Raw genomic sequence first — 22889 nt, 5'->3', positions numbered from 1 at the left:
TGGGCACCTGTAGCTGAACCGAGGCCTTGAATCGAAACCACCTGCATGAACTGGAAAGTTCTCTCTTTCCTCATATGTCTGTGTTCCAGTGCAACCACCCACCTGAATCTCAGAAAGTGCTTCTTAACCTTTTAGGGGTCCTGAACGTACTTCAAGAAACTGGTGAAAGCTAAACCGTCCCTCCCTCCACAGGTGAATGCACACACATCTGTCTTTCTACATATAACTGCAAGGATTCCCAGACCCTCCCGGGCCCATTTGTAGATGCAGGTCCCAAACCGCCGATCCAGGGAAAGGATAATTCTTTGGCCCAAAAGATATTTTATAAAGACCTTTCATTTCTCTCTGTTACATGGGAAACAACAAAGCAAATAGTCTGAGCTTTTTTTTTTTTTTTTTTTTCCAGCGGTGCCCTTGTAACCTCCCTATGGAATGTCTTGTTTTGTTTTCCAGAAAAAAAGAGCCTCATTTTATGAGAACATCATTAAGGCGATGAGGCCTCAGCCTGAATACTTTGCTGTTGGCTACTACGGACAGGGCTTTCCTTCTTTCCTGCGGGTAAGAAGCCTGAGGGTGGTCTCCCCAGCCACTAAGCCCTGCAGTCTGCAGGAGGGAAGGTCTTCATTTCTTTTCCAGATGGGTCCAGCGTGTTAGCAGCTGGAGACCACTGTTCTCACGGTGGGAGGTTAGGGAAGGAAACCACTTCCTGAGTGGCTGGTCTCTTCACCCCGGGCCACCTCTGGTATTCTGGCAGCTCTTTTGTAAAATGACTTCTCCCAGGTGGAATGAAAAAGGGAAAAACAAAACCATTCCCTCCGCTGGTCTGCTGCTGAGGGTCAGCCGGTGGTGGGGGTCGGGGGGGTGGGGGGTGGAGTGTGGATTGATGTATCTAATTGTTTATTTTATTTCCAGCTAGAGCTAGTTTGAAAACAAATATCCCCAGGACAAGACTGCAAAAGGTTCACAAAAACAAAAACAGCTTTGTTGGAATAATGAGAAGGACCATGTTTATCTTCTTTCTCAAAATTTTTTAGAATGTGATACTGATTTTACAATCGAAAAAGCAAACCCCCCCCCCAAAAAAAAGCCCTCTTATTTTCTCCCACAGAAAAGAAGCCTCTTTTAGTGCTGAGCTATGTTTAAATATATATATTATCCATCTTCCTTCCCCTAATTAAAAAAGAAAGAAAGAAAAAAGTAGAAAGGAAAATACATTCCTTACAGCGCATAGTAAGGAAGTAGTTTATTCATTCATTCAGTAACTGTTTGCTTAGGGCCTACTGTGTGCCAGGCATTAGAGATACAGTGCTGATTATAATCAGCTGTGGTCCTTGCTCTCATGGATTTTACAACCTAATGGGTGAGATGTGAATTAAATAATCGCACAAACAAATATAAAATCGAAACTGACCAAGACAGGAATTCTGTGCTAGGTGAGTTGGTTAAGCAAGGAGTATTCACCCAAGTAAAATAAAAACCTGTGTTCACGTAAAAATTGTACATGATTGTTTATAGCACTGTTACTTATAATCACTAAAGATTGGATACAGCTCACATCTCCCTCAGCTGGTGAAGGGATCAGCATAGTGTGGGACAGCCGCGCAGTGGAAAACTACTCAGGAAAAAAAGGAATAAACTCCTGATACACATACCCACAGGCATGAATCTCAGATGTATTGTGCTGAGTAAAAGCAGTTAGACCTTAAAGGCTACATACTCTGTGATTTGATTGATATGACATTCTGGCCAAGCCAACACTTACCATAGGGACGGAGAGCAGGTCAGTGGTTATTGGATCTGGTCATTGGAGCTGGTGGGGCGAAGGTTGGGCTACAGAGAGACATGGGGAGATTTTAAGTGGTGATGAAACTGTGCTATATCTTAATTGTGGCCATGGTTATGTTTGTCAAAACTCGCAGAATTTTACACTAAAAGGGGTAGATTTTTACTATGTGTCAATTATACTTGAATTTTTTAAGAATCGGGAAAGACTTCCCAGGGAACTTCTGCTTCAGCTGGGATTTGAAAGGGGAACTGGGGGAGTCAAGAAGGTTAAGGGGATAGGAAAAGGCGTTCCAGGCAGAGGAAACAGCAGGCAAGGGCATGGCAGGTGCTGGGAGTGAAAGACAGGTGCTGTGGGAAGAGAGGGAGCTGGGGTGAGCAGGGAAGATGAGGCAGGAAGTGTGGGAGGAACGTGCAGGGCTTTGGGGTCACGTAGCGTGTTTTGTTGGCATCCAGAGAACAGTGGGAGCCATTGTAGATTTTTCTGTGTTGGCAAGGTCATCTGGCTTTGGTATGGAGAATGGATGGGACGTGCGTGTAGATAAGCCCCTAAAGACCATGGCAGATGTTCAGGGAAGAGATGACAGGTTGGCCTAGGGAGGTGGCTTTGGAGAGGAAGGGAAAGATTAGTGTGATGGAGACGAAGTAACAGTATTTGATGATTGACGGGATATGGCAATGAGCAAGAGAGAGGTGGTAAGAATGATTCCTAGCTCTCTGGTCTGCGTAACTGGTGGGGCACTGGAGCCATCCACTAAGATGGCAGCACTGGGAAAGGACAGAATCATGGAGGAGAGGACGAATCCACTCACTGAATAAATATTTATTGAGCTCGTATCAATATCTTATCATGAACGATAGCAAATTTAAGACCAGAACCTACTGCAGACCCATATTTATGGACCTTGCTGTAATATAGGCCTGGGGGCAGAGTCTAAAACAAATCCAAATCCCTGAAATTGTAGAGCTTCTGTTCTGGCTTGGGGAGACAAATAAATAAATACTAAGATAAATAAGTAAAATATAGAGTGTGTCAGATGGCCTAGAACAACACCTCATACAGGGTAGACACTAAGCAAGTATCGTAGAGAAAAATGTGTCAGGGGAGGTGAATGGAGAGGCAGATGGTGAGGATGGAGTTGCAATTTGAAACAGAGTGAATAGGAAAGACTTCGGTAAGAAAATGACACCTGAGCAAAACCCTGAAAGACGTGAGGGAATAAGCCAGGCAGCTCTCAAGAGGGGGCCAGACAGTGAGAACAGCACGTTCAAAAGCCATGAGGCTGGAGATGCATGAACAAAAGGGCAGGTAGAGAACGGGCTCAGAGAGCTATGGGTACCAGATTGCAGAGGGCCTTTGGGATCTTTATAGGTTGTTTGATTTTAGACATACTCAATGTGAGGTAGATTTGGAACATCCAAAAAATGTGAGTCAACAATTTGCTCTATGGGTCTGGAACACAAAGGAAAGCTCTAGGCCGGAGATAAAAGTTGGGTTATTTACGTGTCGTTAACACTGGTTGTAGATAAGGTGGCCAAGGGAGACTGGAGTAATAAGAGTAGAAGGTCTGCAGTAGGTTCTGGTCTTAAATTTGCTATCGTTCATGATAAGATATTGATAGCTACCACACTTGTTACATATGATTATTGTGTCACATGGAATAACGGTTATGAACTGGAAGACAGCAGTGGTTCAGTGAAAACAAGAAGTCTAGACTTTCAAGTTGAAAAATTGGGGTCTAAATCATCTGCTGAGTGACTGTGATTTTGGCCAAATCACATGACCACCAAGTCTTGGTTTTCTGACCTTGAAGTTAGGGAAATAAGGCCCACATTGCAGGGCTGGTTTGAGAATGAAATGAATAGCAGATGGGAGTGCTTTGTAAACTGTACAGGAGTTTGTAGATGTTACGTGTTGTCAGCGTGTACTGAAAAGTAGAGAATCCACGTGAATTATGTAACCTAAATGCCCTTGCATGTTGCGGACTATTTCCCCAAACTCAGAAAGTATAAAACTATATCCTCTCCCCTGACCCCAAGCAGGCCTCCGTCTCTTCTGTTTTTGTCAGCGGCAGCCCTGTTCTTCCTGCTCCAAGGCCGTTACCTCCGAATCCTCACCGACTCTCCCATCCCTTTGCTCTTTACCAAACACCAAAGACTCAAACACCAGTCCCTGTAGCTCCTCCTTCCCCCACAGGGTTTTGCCAAGGATCCCTACCGTTGGATAGATTAGGTTGACAACACTTCCTCCTTCATCACATTGCTCCCTCCTTCTAGAACCTCCAGTGAATTTCCAGGCCTTTGGACCATTGACCTGCCTTTCCAGGCCTTTCAGGTTCCGGCTCGTCCAAGCATGTTTCTTCTACCTGCACTCCGTACTTTCTGCCTTGGGCCTTATCCTTCTTTTCACTTCCGTGCCTGGCTGTCCTCTCTTCTCCTTTCCTCCCCTGACCCTGTCCATCCATCTACATCCCATCAAGTCTCGTGTCCTCCTGGAAACCCTTTCCTTCAGGTTGAGCTGCTTTGTACTGACCTTCTGCTTGTCTGGTTCCTTCCACACTTATGGTCCACATCATACACTTAGTGTTTTCTTGTACTCCGATCCCTTAACCCGCCACAGTTTTGCCTGAATGATGAAACTGCAGAATGCATGCGTCAGCCACATAAATCTTTCCCAGCTTGGAAACATTTTATCACCAGTTCCAAAAGATCTGGCAATTTTCACTGCCCTCCGTGTTGAGCGCAGAAGGTATATTGCCTTCAATGTACTTAAATTATCTAAATTATCCTACTTACTTATTTGTTTACTTGTTTTCTATTTCTCTCCACCAGAGTAGGGTTACCATTCTGTCCCTAGCGTCTGGCGTATCTCATTCGCTCGATACATATTGGTTGTGTGAATGGACAAGTGATTTTTAAAAACATTTTACAGGACAATATGGGCCCAGATTTTAGTTAAAAATGGATCACGTGTGGGCTTTAAATACTAAGTACTCATCTGAGTGACCATCAGAGGAGCAAGAACCTTCAAAACATGGCGACATTTGAACTTGCAATAGCTGTGAATTTCTTCCATGCCTGGGGCCTAGAAAATTTCTTTTCAAAACATCCAATTTTATTAGTTTTATTAAAGAGAAAAAAGCTGCAGTTTGGAATGGAGAGAATAATATTGAGGGCAGTTATTTTCTATGAGACTTTCAGTGTGGCCATCCACGGTGATCTCCAGGATTGGCTTGGGACGGCTGTAGATTAATCCTGTTCTCTGTTCCTGTCTCACCTGTTGTGTTGATTCGCTTCGTACTTTCGAGTTCTCTAGGCAGTGCCACTCAAAGCGCTGGTTCCCTAACGGTTACTGGATCATGATGAGAAAGGAGCTTGCACCTCAAAGTAAATGAATGTACTTCCTTCCTTCATTGAGAATTTCTTGCCATGAAAAGTATCAGCTAAACTAAACAGCATGCCCGGTAACATCCTGGATTTCCATTAGGGTGCAAACTCCTTATCTCCTTGTGGATTAGTGTAGGCTGTTTGCACACCAGTTGTCATCCTTGGGCCATACTCTGAGAAACGCTGCGTGAAGCATTTTCATGCCTGTGACTTAACTCCCCAAATAAACTGTGAGTTCTTTCGGATATGATGGTTACTGTGGGGCACATAGCAGGTGCTCAATGAGGACATGGTCAGGTATTGCACTTGGTCTGGGGAGGACAGCGGCTTCCTCGGGACCAGGCTCTCCAGTTGCCCCTTCACTCTTCATATTTAATTCTTTCCCTTGTTCTCCTGACCTGCAGAACAAGATCTTCATCTACCGAGGGAAGGAGTACGAGAGGCGAGAAGACTTCAGCCTGCGGCTGCTGACCCAGTTTCCCAACGCTGAGAAGATGACCAGCACCACGCCCCCAGGAGAGGACATCAAGTCCTCTCCCAAGCAGCGTATCCTCGTCCTGGGGTCACGGCTCAGGGGCTCTTGAACCTGCGGCAGCCCCAGCCCAGCCAGAGAAGCTGAGGGTTCCATCCCATCCCTGTGTGCCAATAGGTCCTGGCCTCAGACTCATTTAACCATCCTGACTCAGTGTCCCATTCTGTGTAAAAGCTTCGGGAACCTAATGTCCTTAGCTCAGGGCTATGACGTAACTAAAGGAGAGAGATGAGAAGCAAATGTTGAATATGAAGGGATGTGTGTTATAGCCACAAGCGGAGCCTGAGACGAATAGACTTCCTGTTCTGAATTCTGGATCCTGGATAAAGATGTGTAGCTCCTTTTTGGTAACATATAATGTCATCGAAAAACCAATCGCATGCTTTTTAAAAAATAAAGATGTTATAAAAGTAAGCAGTATTCTAAAAGAGGTTGGTAAGACAGAGCTGGTGTGGCATGGTAGATAAATAAGAAAAAGTGCTCCGGAGCACATTGCCTGGGTTCGAGTCCCAGCGCTGTCACTTACTGTGTCACTTTGGGCAACTTAATTTCTCTGTGCCTCAGTTTTCTCACCTGTAAAGTGGGGATGAAGATCATTCTTCCCCTTGGAGTTCTTGCAAAGATTGAGTACCTGTAAAATACTAGGAACAGTGCCTGGTAAATACATAATAAAAGTTCAATATGTATTAATTATTATAGGATGGTCAGTAGCTATAGAAAGATACACAGCAATGATAGATCAGTAGGCAGACCTGCCTTTCAGAGGAGAGTGTTGTGGCCTCTTAACACGGTGGATGCTTGGAAAAGAAAGGTTTCCTGGGGAAAATTGTTTCAGTTGTAGGGGTTCAGAAAATGCTTGTGGGGCCTCCTTGGGATGGGAATGAAAAGAGGTCTTCATGAATTGGATGTAGAAACAGGAGTCCTGGAGCTTGGCCCAGAGTCATGTCTGCATAGCCATTTTACCTTGGCAAGTTGCTTAATTTCTCCAGGCCTTGGTTTTCTCATCTATAAAGTGTGAGGGGAGCTCTGTTTCTCCCAAATATTTAATAGCATTTCTGTGAAGATCAAATTAAAAAGATCATTTATGTGAAAATGTTTTGTAAGCTATAATAGCATAAGGCATAGCCCAGTGGTTCTCAGATTTTATTATACTTAAGAATCACCATGGAGTGATTCTAATTCAGCAGCTGTGAATTCTAATTCTGCATTTTGAGTAAATCTCCAGGTGATTCTGGTGCCAGTGGATGGCACTCTTCATGTTGAGAAATACTGGGAGTGAATGTTAGGTCTAGACCCAGTGCCTTAAATTCTGGTTTCAATGATATAGATTTGGAAGCATTGTTGGTAAAGGCAAAAAAAAGTCATGCCTAAGATCATATCATTAAGTTAGAGAGGGAGACCTTACCCCTGAGCTGGGTTTGATGTCTGACTTCAGTTGTGTGATCTGGGCTTTCTCAGACCCTCAGATTCTTCATCTGGAAAGGGGATTAATAACACCCACCTGGAAATTGTTGTGTTTATTGGAGATAACATATTCAAAGCACCTATTACAGTGCCTGGCTCTGGTACTTGATAAACAAATGGTATCCAAAGATAACAAGAAATTCCTATTGCCCGTGCTCTGGAATCTGGCTAATTCAGAGGGATGCTTGTCCAAAAGAAATGATTTAAGACAATTTCTAGTCACCTGTTTTCTTGAAATTTCATTAATGTCTGTTTCCCTAAGACAAGGTTGTTTGCCATGTGTCTGACCAAAAAATGTCCCAAGATTATGACTTAATAAGGCATTCTGGTAATATCTGAGGGAACCCCGTTTTCAATGCAGTCCTGGCATTTGGTTCAAAGGAATGATCGGTGTGGGTACCATTTCCATCGGTAAAGCAGGAGGAACAGGTGGTCCTTTTTGCTGTGACAGCTTAGTGGCCCAGCCCTTTTCCTTCCTTAACGAGCTCCTCAGACATGCAGTGTTTCACCGTAAAGCCAGTGATGAGCCTGCCGCCCAGCTACAAAGATAAACCAGTTCCAGAGCAGATCTTAAAGTAAGTGGGTTTTTTTGTTTGTTTTTTAAACCATGTGTCTCACACACTTCCTTATATAGAAGTCTATCAAAATTCATTACAGTTTGGAAGAACTCCTGTTGTCTTCGTCCATTTGGTCTGCTGTAACAGAAGATCATAGACTGGGTGGCTTATAAACAACAGAAATTTATTTCTCACATTTTTGGAGGCTGGGAAGTCCAAGATCAAGACACTGGCAGATTCAGTGTCTGGTGAGGGCCTTCTTCCTGGTTCATAGATGGTCATCTTCTCACTGTGTCCTCACATGGTGGGAGGGGTGAGGGAGTCCTATGGGGTCTCTTTTTTAATAAGGGCACTAACCATGTTCATGAGGGCTCCACCATCATGAGCTAATCACCACCCAAAAAGCCCACCTCCTAACACCATCACGTTGGGCATTAGGATTTCAATATATGAATTTGGGAGGACAAATATTCAGACCATAACAACTGTCCCTTCCATTTCCAGTATAAGATGAGAGCTTGGTAACTCAAGGGATTTGGAGATTTCTTTTTTTTTAAGCAGAGGGAAGGAAATTGAGAATTTCACTCTTAGGTTTCAGATCCCCTAGTTCTTTTTTCCACTCAGAAGGATTCACTGGCCAGTAGCGACTGACCTCACCTTGCCTTCAATCAGTGAGTTCCCCTATGATTGAATTCCTTCTCCTGAGAAGCTAAAATGCTAGTAGGATTGATAGAACTGTTAGAAAACTATACAAATGAGATGACAAACATGGACATAAATCCATATGCCTTTCAAAATTGTGAGCTGTGAGATAGATTCATCAATAATAAAACTAAGATGTGCAATAAAATCAAATTCTGGGGACTTCCCTGCCAGTCCAGTGGTTAAAACTTCATGTTCCCACTGCAGGGGGCCACAGGTTCAATCCCTGGTTGGGGAACTAAGATCCTGCATGCCACGTGACATGGCCAAAAAAGTTAAAAAAAAAAACTAATTCTGCATCATCTCCAGCCTTCATTGTGGAGACTATGTCAGTTTTGAGGTAGTTTAGTGGATAAGACTCAGTCCGTGTAAGATGTGTCTCAGGTTTTGTTGGAGCAGTGCTTGTTGTAAGAAAGAAATGAAAGCAGCATATGGCTGTGTCTTTCCCAGCTACTACAGAGCCAATGAAGTACAGCAGTTCAGCTATTCTCGGCCGTTCCGGAAAGGAGAAAAGGATCCCGACAATGAGTTTGCTGTGAGTCCACCACGTTGATCCTCTAAAACAAGATGAAATTGACATCCAAAATGGAGGCCTTCCATTCAACCAGCATCTCCAGCAGAAATGATGGCAGCCCTGGAGATAGAGTTTCCGTGTGCTTATTACCTAGTCAGCAGACTGTTGTCTCAGTGGAAAACTCTAGACTAGTGATCCAGGAACTGGGCTCCACTCCTGGGCCTGCCACCACCATGACCTTGATTTGAGCATGTCACACCTCTCTGGACCTCAAATTTCCCATCAAAAAGGGCGAGGGAGCCCCAATAGATAATTCCTTTCTGCTTTAAGCACTTAGAATCCTTAATGTTTGGGAGAAAGTGTGGCCCATTCACTAAGGAGGCACTGAAAATAAAATCTCTAGATAACCAACAAGGACCTACTGTACAGCACAGGGAACTCTGCTCAATATTCTGTAATAACCTAAATGGGAAAAGAATTTGGAAAAGAATAGATAGATGTATATGTATAACTGAATCACTTTGCTGTACACCTGAAACTAACAATCAACTACTCTCTGATATGAAATAATTTTAATTTTAATTTATTTAAAAAAAACTTAAAAAAGAGAATCTCATAAACCTGGGAGTTTTGCTGTTTTGCCTGGGAACTGACCAACATTTCCTACTTTCCTTCCTTCCACCAGACCATGTGGATTGAAAGGACCACGTATACGACTGCCTATACCTTCCCTGGGATTCTCAAGTGGTTTGAAGTCAAACAGATTTCAACAGTAAGTCATTTGGAAGTGGAACTCAGAAAAATCTTTCTGTCTCCAAACAGAATGAGAGCCTTTGTTAAATCCCCCCTCCAGTTCTCACTAGCTCCTCTGGCCCACTTTATTTTCCAAAAGAGAAATAAAAGACATGCTTGTAGAATAGAACTCCTTTGTAAAACTGATGTTACAACACCAACCCTAAAGATTACTCCCAGTGAATGGCTCTTTTATGACCAAATGGGTGTTGTCTCCTCAAGGATCCTGCCACTGCCCAAAAACATTTTTGGAATTCCTCCTTTGAGTTTCCTATCAATCACATTCTTCTCTCCAAGAACATTTCCTCTTATTTTCAGCTAGTCACATCACCATTCATCCTAGACTCTTCCATCTTCATCACTCCCCAAAGCTGTTTGTTTTACCTCCTTAATACTTATTAAATCTATTTTAGTTTTTTTCCCCCAGCCCTCCTACTGAGGTACCCTGTTTCTAGTCCCTCATTCATCTCTGGTTGATGCCATTGAAAAAGCCTCCTGATTGGCCTCCCTGCGTTGGCTTCTTAGGTCCATTTTCCTCTCTGCCTCAGAGTGTGAATTCCATAGTGAAAACCTGGCTGTATCATTCTCATGCTTAAAACCTTGCTGTGGCTCCCCAATGCCTAGACTAGAAAGCCCATGCTCCTAGCACATGCGTGCAGGGTCTGTGTGACTAAGCTCTTCCGCTTCATCTTCTATGGAATCTACTGGAACTAAATTGCTCATTCCATGCTGTATCAACCCTCTCTGACATTAGGTCATTTTCTCTGCCCAGCATGCCCTCTGACCACTTCTCAACCTAACTCCCGTTGAGATTTAGTTTAGGTTCCAGCTTCTCCAGGAAGCCATCTCTGAAACTCCCAAGCTGGGTTAGATGCCCTTTCTCTGTGCCCTGTCACAACTTTGGCTTATTTCTAAAGAGTTACCTACCATGCTTACATATCTTGAAACCTCCCCACCCTGACCCTGTGAAAACCGTATGCTCCTCCCAGCCATGAATTATATCTTAATCACTTTTGTAACAATGGTGCATAGCACAGTATGTGCCTAAAATAAGTAATCAAGAAATATGTCTTGAACAAATCTGAAGTTTGATGTGTTCCATACCACTAGTGATAAATTATTATTCTTCAAGTATGAATACGATTTTGGACAGAGGCTTTTGGAACTAAGTCTGGTGTAGGAGATCATGCTGGTTGATCATGGTAAAATGAAGAAGGACACAAGATTTTTCTTGAATCTGGTTTGGAAGACATTTCCACAGGAGGAGCTCTCTCTGAATCCGCATTGCATCTTATTTCATTCGCATCCAAAATCCAGCTTGAATATTCTAATACATCCTATTATTTCTGACTTCCGTAAACCATAGAACCCCTACTAAGGAGACTTAATATATGGTCTGAACGTGTGACTTCCAAGATCACTTATCTTTTCTCACGGAAGGAGCATCAAACCTCTTACCAGTGAACGTTTTTGGTGTGCAGAGGTGTCTTGGGTCAGATATATTGCTCCTCTATTGTCATTGATCTTCTCAAAAATCTGTAAGGAAGATTTGCCTAAGAAACAATCATTATTACAGCTCCAATTTTATCTTCTCAAAATTTCCGTAGACACTTTGCTCCAAGAAATAATCATTACCATAGCTCCAATTTTTAAATCATCCTTGTACTTTCTGAGATTTTAAATAGCTTATTTAGCATCTTACCAACACCATTTCAAATAAGTGTGCTATCCTTATTAATAAACATGACCCCGGGACTTGCCTGGCGGTCCAGTGGTTAGGACTCCGCGCTTCCACTGCAGGGGGGCACAGGTTCTATCCCTGGTCGGGGAACTAAGATCCCGCGTGCCGCTCGGTGCGGCCAAAAAGAAAAAAAAAAACATGACTTTGACAAGCAAAACATCACTCCTCCATAGCTTGGTGGGAATTGTATGCCTTTTGAGGGGAAGACCTAGGCTTTTTCCAGTCTTGGCTGTGGAGCTCAGCGTCTCTCCTCTGCCGTGTTCTCTGTCACAGGAGGAAATCAGTCCTCTGGAGAACGCCATTGAAACCATGGAGCTCACCAATGAGAAGATCAGCAACTGTGTCCAGCAGCACGTCTGGGACCGGTCCCTCTCCGTGCATCCCCTCTCCATGCTTCTCAGTGGCATCGTGGACCCGGCTGTCATGGGGGGCTACTCCAACTATGAGAAGGTGGGCTGCGTCCCGGGAACCCCACGGGGCCACCAGGTCTGGCGTGTCTCTCCTGCCTTCTCCAGCGGCAGCCGGTGAATTCGTTTCTTACAACTTCTCTGAGAGATTTTCGTTCTCCCCTCTTTGTGAATGGGCAAATGAAATTAATGACAGGCTTCTCCCTGACCTCATACCTGCTAGATACCATCAGCCACCCAGACAGGGTTAGGCCACTGTCTGGTAGAGTCACCGAAAGATCAATCTGATAGACCTCTGGTTGATTCACCAGCTGTGAATTCCCTTCCCAACTCCCTCTCTCCCCTGGAAGGTAGAAAGCATACAAGTGGACCCCAGACCTGAGGGTGCCCTGGAAGGGAAGCAGCATCTGTGGGAAACACAGAGCCACGCTCTGTTTGGAGCCCTGACATGGTGTGCCATTGGTTGTATGGACAAACGCTGGCCCTGGCTCTACGATTAAATTAATTCAGCTAAGTGTCGTATCTGTTACTCTGGAAAAACATGAATGGAATGCTCATCACATGGGACTCCATTGCATAGGGTCTGGATGTAGCATCACTTAAAGTGGAGGTAATGCAGTCAGTAGAATTTGGTTACAGATAATCCATAGAAGCAGGATTTTTAATTGCTAGGTATGTTTTCAGTGGCTAAATAATTGGGGGGTGCTCTTCTTGAGTATAAATAAACAAGTTACACCCCTGTTGGGTAACATGGAGAGTGAGTGGGAAGAAAAGGAGATGGATGGGAAAGATGAGAGAGGTTAACTGGGATGATTCTCTTATTTCCATTTGTACACAATGTCCTGGGAAGAGCAGGGGCTTCAGAATCAGTCACTCTTATGACCCAGTTCTGGCTTCCCATTGGCCACTGTGTGCTCTTAGGCGAGATACGTCATCCCTCTGAGCTCCAGTTTTCATATTTGAAAACAGTAAGGAAAATACGTAACTGACAGGAGTGACATGGGGCTTAAGGGAGACCTCCTATATATGAGGAACATCATACGACGCCTGCCATGTAGTGGTGGCTTGATCAGGGTCGGTTTTCTTCCTGTCTACTTGGAACAGAATGTGTGATTTGAGTGTTCTTTTTTATTTTTTCTGGCATGAGGGATCTTAGTTCCCCATCCAGGGATCAAACCCGCGCCCCGTGCCTTGGAAGCACGGAGTCTCAACCACTGGACCACCAGGGATGTCCCAGTTTGAGTGTTGTTGATGAGTGGGGCTTACCAGTGCTACAGTGATCTTCTGTCGTTTCTTCAACCTCTCAACCTTTTTTAGTCTTCTTATTCTCAGCAGCTGGGAAAGCACCAGAGAAACTCTGGTTTGCCCATGTTAGGTTTCAGTAATAATTTCTAGTGTTATAATGGAATTCAATACTAGGGCCCAGAATACAATACTTTTTTGATGCTATAATGATTTCAGTGTGTGTTTTTTCCTGTGAGCTATCTGGTACTGATTTTGATGTGTCTTTCCAAGTATTCATTTTTTTTTCAGAATGCTCCTAAACTCTGATTTATATACGCTGATATCTGTGACTATTACATAATTTTATATGAAGTTTTTTCCAGTGTGACCATCTTCTAATTAAAATGAAAAAAAAAAGGGAAGGAAAGGAAGGATATGTAAACAAATTTATTTCAGCAACTTTTAAAAACTGTTAGTTTTTACTTTTAATTAATATGTATGACTTTGTACATTTCTAAACATAAGAAAAAGGTAAACTCGTTGATCACCTTGAACTATTGCAATCAGGTGGGGAATCCATCATTACCTACTTGATACAGGCGACCTATTTTAAGGCAGCTCTTTAATCAGTGCCTGAGTGATGGGAACACAGGAGCTGCGTGTGGTAATTCATCAGCCTTTTCTGTTGTGAGGCAGGACTCTCCTAGAAAAACTAATTTCAGGGGACTCTGCTCTGACGTTCCCTGACTCAACTGATGCTTTGGGAATTTCAGTGTGTTTTATCAGAGGTCAAAAAATTTTTTTAACTTTCAAATTTAAACTGCGTGTATTTTGAAAGGTAAAGGTGACTGAAGATTTAAGCCAATCCTATGTTTTCATTTATATTGACAGTCCCTCTAAATATGAATCTGCCAGAATGAGCTGCTCTGTAAATGTGCTGTCCTGTTTCCTTTGTGTGATGCATGGATTCCATATATATATATTCTCTGTTGTACTCGTTTTCTAGAGCTGCCATAACAAAGTACCACAAACAGCGTGGCTTAAAACAATAGGAATTGATTGTCTCACAGTTCTGGGGTCCAGTAGTCTGAAATCAAGGTGTCAGCAACGTTGATTCCCTCTGAGGCCTCTGAGGGAGAGTCTGCCCCCTGCCTCTCTCCTGGCTTCTGTGGGCTGCTGACAACCTTTGGTATCCCTTGCCTTGTAGATGACTGTCTTCTCCTTGGCTCTTTACATGGTGTTCTCTCTGTGTACATGTGTCTGTCTCCTCATATCCCATTTTTGCAAGGACACCGGTCAGATTGGATGAGGGGTCCATCCTACTCTCATGCGACCTCATCTTAACTAATTGCCTCTGCAATAAGTCTGTGTCCATCTAATGTCACATTCTGAGGTCCCAGGGCTTAGGACTTCAACCTATGAATTCGGGGCAGGGGGGACACAGTTTAACCCATAACATCTTCCCACAAAGTAAAGAGTTTGCACATATTCTGTTTTCCACACAAAATGGGCTGATCCCTTTTATAACGGTATCCTGTAGTTTCAGGAACTCTTGGGTTTCATGTAATGGGGTGGTTTTCCTACTAGTGAAGCAAAAGAGTGAAGGGGAACTTTGAAGGCTGGTCTTCAAAAGCACTCTCAGAAATGATGGTTATGGTAAAGGGAGAAAATAGATAACTCCCGTTTTGAACTCTGTCAGAGCTCAAATGTTCACTACAGACTTTAGTTTTTCTTTCGTAATGAATTCTGTCTTTAAAATGGTCTCCTATGGAACACCTGTATTTATAGTTTGAGTTTGAGTGTTTTGTTTTTTGTTTTTATTTATTTATTTATTTTTGGCTGTGTTGGGTCTTCGTTTCTGTGCGAGGGCTTTCTCTAGTTGTGGCAAGCGGGGGCCACTCTTCATCACAGTGCGCAGGCCTCTCACTGTCGCGGCCTCTCCCATTGCGGGGCACAGGCTCCAGACGCACAGGTTCAGTAGCTGTGGCTCACAGGCTCAGTAGCTCCGTGGCATGTGGGACCCTCCCAGACCAGGGCTCGAACCCGTGTCCCCTGCACTGTCAGGTAGATTCCCAACCACTGCGCCACCAGGGAAGCCCGAGTTTGAGTTTTATGTCCCTATTATAGGACCTTTCCATGAATATTTATTGATGTTATGGGTGACATGGTCTTGACATAGCATAATAAATGCAACCTGCATTTAATATTTTCAAAAGACTTTCACATCTATAGCATTTCTCATGTTGTCCTCAAAGTAGCCTTTTGGATAGGTGATTAGTAAGAAAGTGCCAATATGAATCTTCAGGAATTGCGATACAGCCTATAAAATGCTGGGCAGGAAAACTCTCAGCCACATCTTCGGGCTATTAATTTTTTGCTCTTTCCTTTATAAGATCTAGGCACTTACTCTAATGAGTAACCTTTTGATATTGCCATTTGGCCTTTTCTTAGCTCTTTGGGGAAGTTATTTAATGAATGACATTCTGCTCTGCTGCTGCTGCTGATGATTTGATTTGTGTGTGTGTAGCAGTTGAGAATGTACTCATGCTAGGAATTACATGATTCCAGGAAGACTACAGAATAACTCTTTCCCTTCTGAATTGTCCACTCAGGTGGTTTAAGGGCTTCCCAGGAAAGGAACGAATGTTTACTTAATCATTCCTGGTTCATCAGCCAGAACAGAAGACGTGTTTCACCCTTCTAGGCTTCCCTCCCCTTCCTGTTAGGGTCAAATACACAGATAGGAATGTGTTCTAATCAATACTTGCCCATGCTTTGCTTTTAGGCTTTTTTTACAGAAAAGTACTTGCAGGAGCATCCTGAAGACCAGGAGAAGATCGAGCTGCTAAAGCGACTAATAGCGTTGCAGGTACGTCCAGGGGAGGCGTGGCTGGGCAGCTCTCCATGCTCTGTGGGCGGCCACCACACACAACACCAGGATATTCTCTAGGGCATCCATCTCCAAGCGCACGTTTAGGGTTACTTTTTTTTTTTTTAACCCTTGGAATCACAACCTATCTATTTATTTGGCGAAGCAACGTAGGAAGGACATTCCATTAGACTGCACAGTGTTGAGAGGGGTCTTCTTCGAGGGGAGATTAAAGTCCCCAAATTGGTTTGCTGGCTTGTGTTTCCAGATGAGAGATGTTGGCCTCAGTTTCTCTCTCTCTCTCACTACTTCTGTGAACAGTGGGAGGAAACGCAGCCATACGGTTGAGTCCAAGGTGAAACGCATCGGTTACTCCTGCATAGAAAGGCCCCCAGGCTCACGTGGATTTGCCTTGCCTGTCAGCCCTTCCCCTGGTTACTTGTATCCCCAGTGTGCAGGTTCCTCTGCATCTTTGACCCAAGAGCATCCAGTTCCCAAGCTTTACACTGAGAAGCAGTGTTTTCGTTTGAAGCGTGCTCTGTCTACCAGTTTACCTGTCCATCCCCACCTTCCATCTTTCCCCAGCATCCAGATCTGAACTATCCCTCTTCCTAAACAATATCCTATTCCTTTCATGCCCTTCTTCCCAGATGCCTCTGCTGACAGAGGGGATCCGCATCCATGGGGAGAAGCTGACGGAGCAGCTGAAGCCACTGCACGACCGGTTGTCTTCTTGCTTCCGGGAACTCAAGGAGAAAGTGGAAAAGCTCTATGGGGTTATAACACTGGTAGGCTTTGTCTCAACAGCCTATGAGCTTTTTCTAGTCTCTTCTACCGTTTATGATATTGATCCGTTTTTCAGATGCCAAATGAGTCAAAGTAGCCTAGGAATGGCAGGCAAACACTGGGGCAGTTCGGAGAAGGCATGGTCCACTCTTGATAACCTTCAACTGTTGTTGTGCTGGACAGCGGCTCTTAAACTTGAATAACCGTCAGACCCACCTGGAAGGCTCGTGAAAACAGATTGCTGGGCCACATCCTTAGGGTTTCTGATTCACTTGGTCTGGGATGGGGCCCAAGAATTTGCATTTCTAACATGCCGGCAGGTAGTGCCACGGGGCTAGGCACCACACTGTAAAAACCACACGACTAGAGATTGGGGTTTCCTAATGCCAGACACTGGTTATTCCTGTCCTGTCTAGCCCAACTCCTACAGTTTTTCCTAATCTTTATTTTTTATTTTGGTGAAATGTTCATACTCATCACACCTTCGAAGGGGACAGAGAATTGTGAATTACATTTGACAATGCATGTAGCTGATGTCATGATTTTTGGGGGCAGTTGTAACATTTCTCACAGCTACAGTTTTCTTTTTTTCCTCCCAAGAAGTTGGGTGGAGCGATACATGGGTCAGCCTCTTCTCTCCCACAGTTGATGGTATGCTTGGTTCCAGCTTCATTTAGCCACCCTTTTTAACATGAGTTCATCCTGCTTTCTTCAAATGTTGTATTCTTGAACCCCAGATTTTCAAAAATCCTCTTTCCTCCAAATCAAAGCTCTGCATTTCTTTTCATGTATTCCTCTCCCCTATTCCCATACCTCCATCTCTGCTACATTTTTCTCCCTAGTATCTTTTAGATCATCTCTCCCAGTCACCCAAGAGTTCAGTCATGCCTTCCTACGAATTTACCTCCTAACCTGTTGCCAGTTAAGAGTTTTCTTTTAGGAACATTTGTCTTTTACACAAGTTCCTAGATGGCAAAGACTTAGCTCTCACTCGATGAGTTTAGTTTTTATTAGACCCAGGCCAATATTAACATTTGAATTTGATATGGTGACCTACTGGAGACGTTTCTTATGAGAGTATATCCGTATTCCTTTATTTCCTAAGATTCACCAGGATAAGCATCAGGTGTCCAGTTTCAGTCTAAAACTTTTCTATTAGGCCAGTATTCCATTTTTTAAATGGCCGGTAGAAGCTAAGCTGGAGAAGCAGACAGAGGGGTTTGCTATTTTATTGATGAGTAATGAACATCTTGCTTTCCCTCTCTCATGAGGCTGGCAGAAAGTTAGGGTGAATTTTTCTCTAGTTTTAGAAACAAGGTAGGCTTAACCGAAGTTGTGTTTATAACTAAGAATATAAGAGGGGTGGGGGAGGGATGGACAGGGAGGGTGGAGAAGGGATGGATTGGGGGACATGGATGGATTGGGAGTTTGGAATTAGCAGATGTAAACTAGTATATATAGGATGGATAAACAACAAGGTCCTACTGTATAGCACAGGGAACTATATTCAATATCCTGTGATAAACCATTATGGAAAAGAATATGAAAAGGAAAAAATATGTATATATTTAACTGAATCACTTTGCTGTACAGCAGAAACTAAAACAGCATTGTAAATCAACTATACTTCAATAAAACAAATTTTTTAAAAATGGAGAGTTGCTTAATATACAGAAAATGAACTCACAACCTAGATGCTTAAATGTCAGGATGTTGTGATAGGCAGTTACAAAATATCTCGTATGTCATATTATAATAAACAAAATGTCAGTAAAATCTTTCAAACTACAAAAAAAGAATACAAGTATTTGCAATATTTAACAACCGACGCAACACAGGCACCAACCCATCAGAATGGGGTGCCAACCCCAATACAGGTGGGCACTCGCCACAAACCAACGGGGACTGCACCAGTTCCTAAGGGCTGAATTCCAAGCCAGCTAACCATGAGGGGTCATGTCTCCTTTAGCCGCCCAACTTGACGGAGAGGAAGCAAAACCGCACAGGGTCTATGGTGCTCCCCTACATCATGTCGTCCACACTGCGGAGATTGTCCATCACCTCGGTGACTTCCTCTGTGATCTCCAGCTCTTCTAACTCATCTGATAATGCTCCTTCCAGACCAGGATCTGATGGGTAAGGCTTCGATCTTTAATTGCCAGGAGGGGTGAGGTAAGTCCTTCCTAATGTTTGCCTTTAGTCCCCAGAGTGAGACTTGGTTAGTGTGGATGCATCATCTTCGTAAGGGAAATAATTTACAGTACCTGGGTTATTAGTTTTTGGGTCTTTCTCATCGTCTTCGTCATGAGGAATATCATTATTTACGTGATAGTAGCAACAGTTATGAAAAATGGAAAAAAAAAATCACCCATAATGCTATCACACCCTATGACCCAGCCAATCATATCCTATTTTGTTTGTTTCAGAATAATTTGTAGTTATTGCTTGACTTTTTTTGTTTCAATTTTTAAAAATAATTTTTAAGTTTATTTTATGAGTAGGCAATGTAATCACATATGAAATTTCAAAGGTACAAAAGGACATATCATGAGAGGTCTCCTGTCAGTGCCCGACTCCCAGCTCATCAGTACCACTCTCCAGAGGCCAGTGATGTTAGCATTCAGGTTCATGTCCGTGGTGCCTTTCCAGCAGCTCTTTCTCTGTACAGAAGCAGTTCCTAAATATATATCCTTCGTCACACGTTTTTTATTTATAAACGGCAGCATATAATACTCTTTGCCTTGCTTTTTAAAAAATTAGTTTATTTATTTATTTATTTTTGGCTGCGTTGGCGAGTGGGAGCTACTCTTCGTTGAGGTGCGCGGGCTTCTCATTGCGGTGGCTTCTCTTGTTGCAGAGCACAGGCACTAAGCATGCAGGCTCCAGTAGTTGTGGCACGCGGTCTCAGTAGTTGTGGCTCACGGGTCCTAGAGCGCAGGCTCAGTAGTTGTGGCGCACAGGCTTAGTTGCTCCACGGCATGTGGGATCTTCCCGGACCAGGGCTCGAACCCGTGTCCCCTGCATTGGCAGGCAGATTCTTAACCACTGCGCCACCAGGGAAGTCCTGCCTTGCTTTTTTCACTGACTAGATCTTGAAAATCCTTCCATTTCAGAACTGCGAGAGCCTCCTCTTTCCTTTGAGTTGCAGACATCTCATGATTTCCCTACCCGTGATACACTCCATCATTGTCTATTGATGGACATTTGGTTGATTTCAGCCTTTTACTATCACAGTAGTGATAGCAATGAGTAACCTTAAAAATATATTATTTTGTTAATATTCAAGTATATCAATATGAGAAAAAGTCCAGAAGTGAAATTGCTCTGTCAAACATATATAGCTGCAGTTTTCAAAATTATTCCTAAACTGACTTTCATAGAGATTATACCCATTTACAGTCCCATCAGCAACACACAAGGGTGCCTGTTCACCCACATCTTGCCACCAAATTGTGTATTATCAGGCCTTTAATTTTTACCAATCTGATAGGTGGAAAATATTTTCTTGGCCTAGGGCTTTTGTCTGGTTGCATATTGGTTTTCTTTCATCCCTCTTGTTTTGTGTGAGGTTGAGCATCTTTTCATTTGTTTAGTAGCTTGTATGTATTTTATTTTCTGTGGTCAGATATTTTGTGTACATTTTTCTGTTGGATATTGACCCTTTGTCTGTGATATGAGTTGAAATATTTCCAATTTCTCCTTTGTCTTCTGACTTTGCTTCTAATTTTTTATTTAGTTATGCTGATTTTTTTATGCAGTCAAATAAGTTAATATTTGATTTTATGGCTTCTGGATTTTATATCATAAAGGCCTTCCTCACTTTAAGACTACAAAAAGCCTAATTTTAGGTTTTCAGTATTTATTATAAAATCTGTGATTCTTTGCAATTTATTTTAGTATAAAGTGTAAGGAATAGAACCAATTTTCTTTTCCTTCTTGGCTACCCAGTTCTCCCTATAACATTTAGTGAGCAAACCATCTTTTCTCTACCGATTTGAAATGTCAGCCTTATAAAAAAATCAAATTCCAATATGTTCTTTAGTCTGTTTGTAGACTTGTTCCCCATTTCTTAGATCTACCTGTGTGGTTCATGCACTTGTTCTAATGCAGTTTTAATTACTATAGATTTTAAAGGTTTTAAAATTTCTAGTAGTTTTTTTTTTCAGAATTTGTCTGGCTAGTTATACTCATCGCTCATTTTCGTATTAACTTGTCTGGAATCCTGTTATTTTTATTGGGATATGTTAAATTTATGGATTGAATTTAGGGCTTTTTGATGTTGAGCCTTCTTGCGAGAAACATGGAGTGCCTTTCCATATGTTCAAATTTAAAATATTTTAAAGGAGTGAATTCATAATTGTGTTCAAGTGGAAAAGCATGGCATGTACCATTTTGTGACCTATTGCTTAATTTTATGTACGTGATGAGTATTTAACATCACTGTGTGTTTTAATGTTGAATATAAGTTAAGTCAGTTGACTTAACACTTATTTATAATTTTGTAATTCCATATTATAATAATCATATGACAAAAATAGCCTGTCCAAATGGCCTTCTACCTGGCAATCAAATATTTTATTTATTTATTTACTTACTCACTTATTTATTGGCTGCATTGGGTCCTCACTGCTGCATGCAGGCTTTCTCTAGTTGCGGAGAGCGGGGGCTACTCTTTGTTGAGGTGTGAGGGCTTCTCATTGCGGTGGCTTCTCTTGTTACGGAGCATGGGCTCTAGGCACGCGAGCTTCAGTAGTTGTGGCATGCGGGCTCAGTAGTTGTGCCTCATGGGCTCTAGAGCACAGGCTCAGCAGTCGTGGTGCATGGGCTTAGCTGCTCCGTGGCATGTGGGATCTTCCCAGACCAGAGCTTGAACCCATGTCCCGTGCATTGGCAGGCAGATTCTTAACCACTGTGCCACCAGGGAAGCCCTCAAATGTTTATTATTTTCTAAATTATTTATCTATCCTTTACCATTGACATAGATATCTTTACACAGCTGCAGTTGTAGCACAGATTTAGTTTGGTAATTTGCTTTTCCTCTTTGTCTTTTTGTCATAAGCATTTTCCATATTGCTATATAATTTTATTATTAGTTTTTAATTATCACTTTTGATGGCTCTCTACCATTACATCATATGAATGTGCCATAATTAATTCTTCTCCCTACTATAGAATGTTTAAGCTTTGTCACTGTTTCTAAACAGATAATCATAAAAGTTCATTATAAATTTAATATAAAGACATTTAGGGAGTACCCTGGTGGCTTAGTGGTTAGATTCAGTGTTTTCACTGCTGTGGCCCAGGTTCAATCCCTGGTCGAGGAACTGAGATCCTGCAAGCTCCTCAGTACGGCCAAAATTTAAAAAAAAAAAAAAAAAATTAGGTTGTATCAATATAAAATGCATTTATACTATTAAGAATTGTAACAAACATGTGCCCATATAGCTTTACGATTATTTAAGATATAGTCTCAGATCACTTCTCAGCCTTTAGGTTAAGATGGAGTGTAGGCTTTACTTCCCCAAAGCATATATTACTTATTCAGGGAGTAATATTTTTTACAATTCTTGATATCACAAATGCCAATATGCAATGCCATATACAATGTATGAGTGACTATATAATTTTTCATAATATAGTCACCCGTATTAGGTATTTGGACTATTCTTAATCTTTTGAATTTCAAAATATTAAATAATACCTGATTCATTTGTTTATTTTTTTCCCATCTATTTTTTTTTCATGCCGTAAAGAGATACTACCTACTTTGTGGCAAGCGTAGAAGTTCTGTTCTGTTCTCTTTTCTTAAATAAATTCTGTCTCATTCAAAAAAAAAATAAAAAGTTTTCAGGCAGCTGTTGAAAATTAGAGACACTGTAATTGCTGATCCATTAGGGCAGTAAATAGAGAGCAGGTGACTGGGGTCCTCTTTATGTCATGACCCCGGGCAAAGTGGGTTATTGCTCTTGCCCACATTTGCCCAGTACGATGACATCATTGATACCATTTTCTAACATTTATTCAGGATGTTTCTTTAAAGCAGGTCAAACTGATTCACACCCAATGACCTCAGTTCTCCTATTAGCTAGCAGTGTTATGTCACAGTATTCATTAGAACTTTCATGGTGATTA

The 22889-nt window shown here is 42.4% G+C and overlaps 1 protein-coding gene across 2 annotated transcripts in view; it reads left to right on the top strand.

Annotated features, from left to right (window-relative positions):
* DOCK5 (dedicator of cytokinesis 5) overlaps positions 1–22889 on the top strand; it is a 214915-nt gene that overhangs the window by 184533 nt on the left and 7493 nt on the right. For both annotated transcript variants that reach the window (XR_014247657.1, XM_082402765.1), the window contains exons 40-48: positions 454–558; positions 5574–5715; positions 7659–7740; positions 8875–8959; positions 9624–9710; positions 11745–11921; positions 15888–15971; positions 16622–16759; positions 18727–18893. Coding sequence is in view for 1 of the 2 variants with exons in the window: in XM_082402765.1 (XP_082258891.1) it covers positions 454–558; positions 5574–5715; positions 7659–7740; positions 8875–8959; positions 9624–9710; positions 11745–11921; positions 15888–15971; positions 16622–16759; positions 18727–18893 (1067 nt within the window). In the remaining variant the exon portion in view is untranslated. The remainder of the gene's footprint in view (positions 1–453; positions 559–5573; positions 5716–7658; positions 7741–8874; positions 8960–9623; positions 9711–11744; positions 11922–15887; positions 15972–16621; positions 16760–18726; positions 18894–22889) is intronic.

This window comes from Balaenoptera borealis (genome assembly GCF_965194805.1).
Source record: "Balaenoptera borealis genome assembly, chromosome: 8".
Lineage (NCBI taxonomy): Eukaryota > Metazoa > Chordata > Mammalia > Artiodactyla > Balaenopteridae > Balaenoptera > Balaenoptera borealis.
The sequence above is the reverse complement of the archived record's forward strand: the minus strand, read 5'-3'. Positions and strand labels throughout refer to the sequence as shown.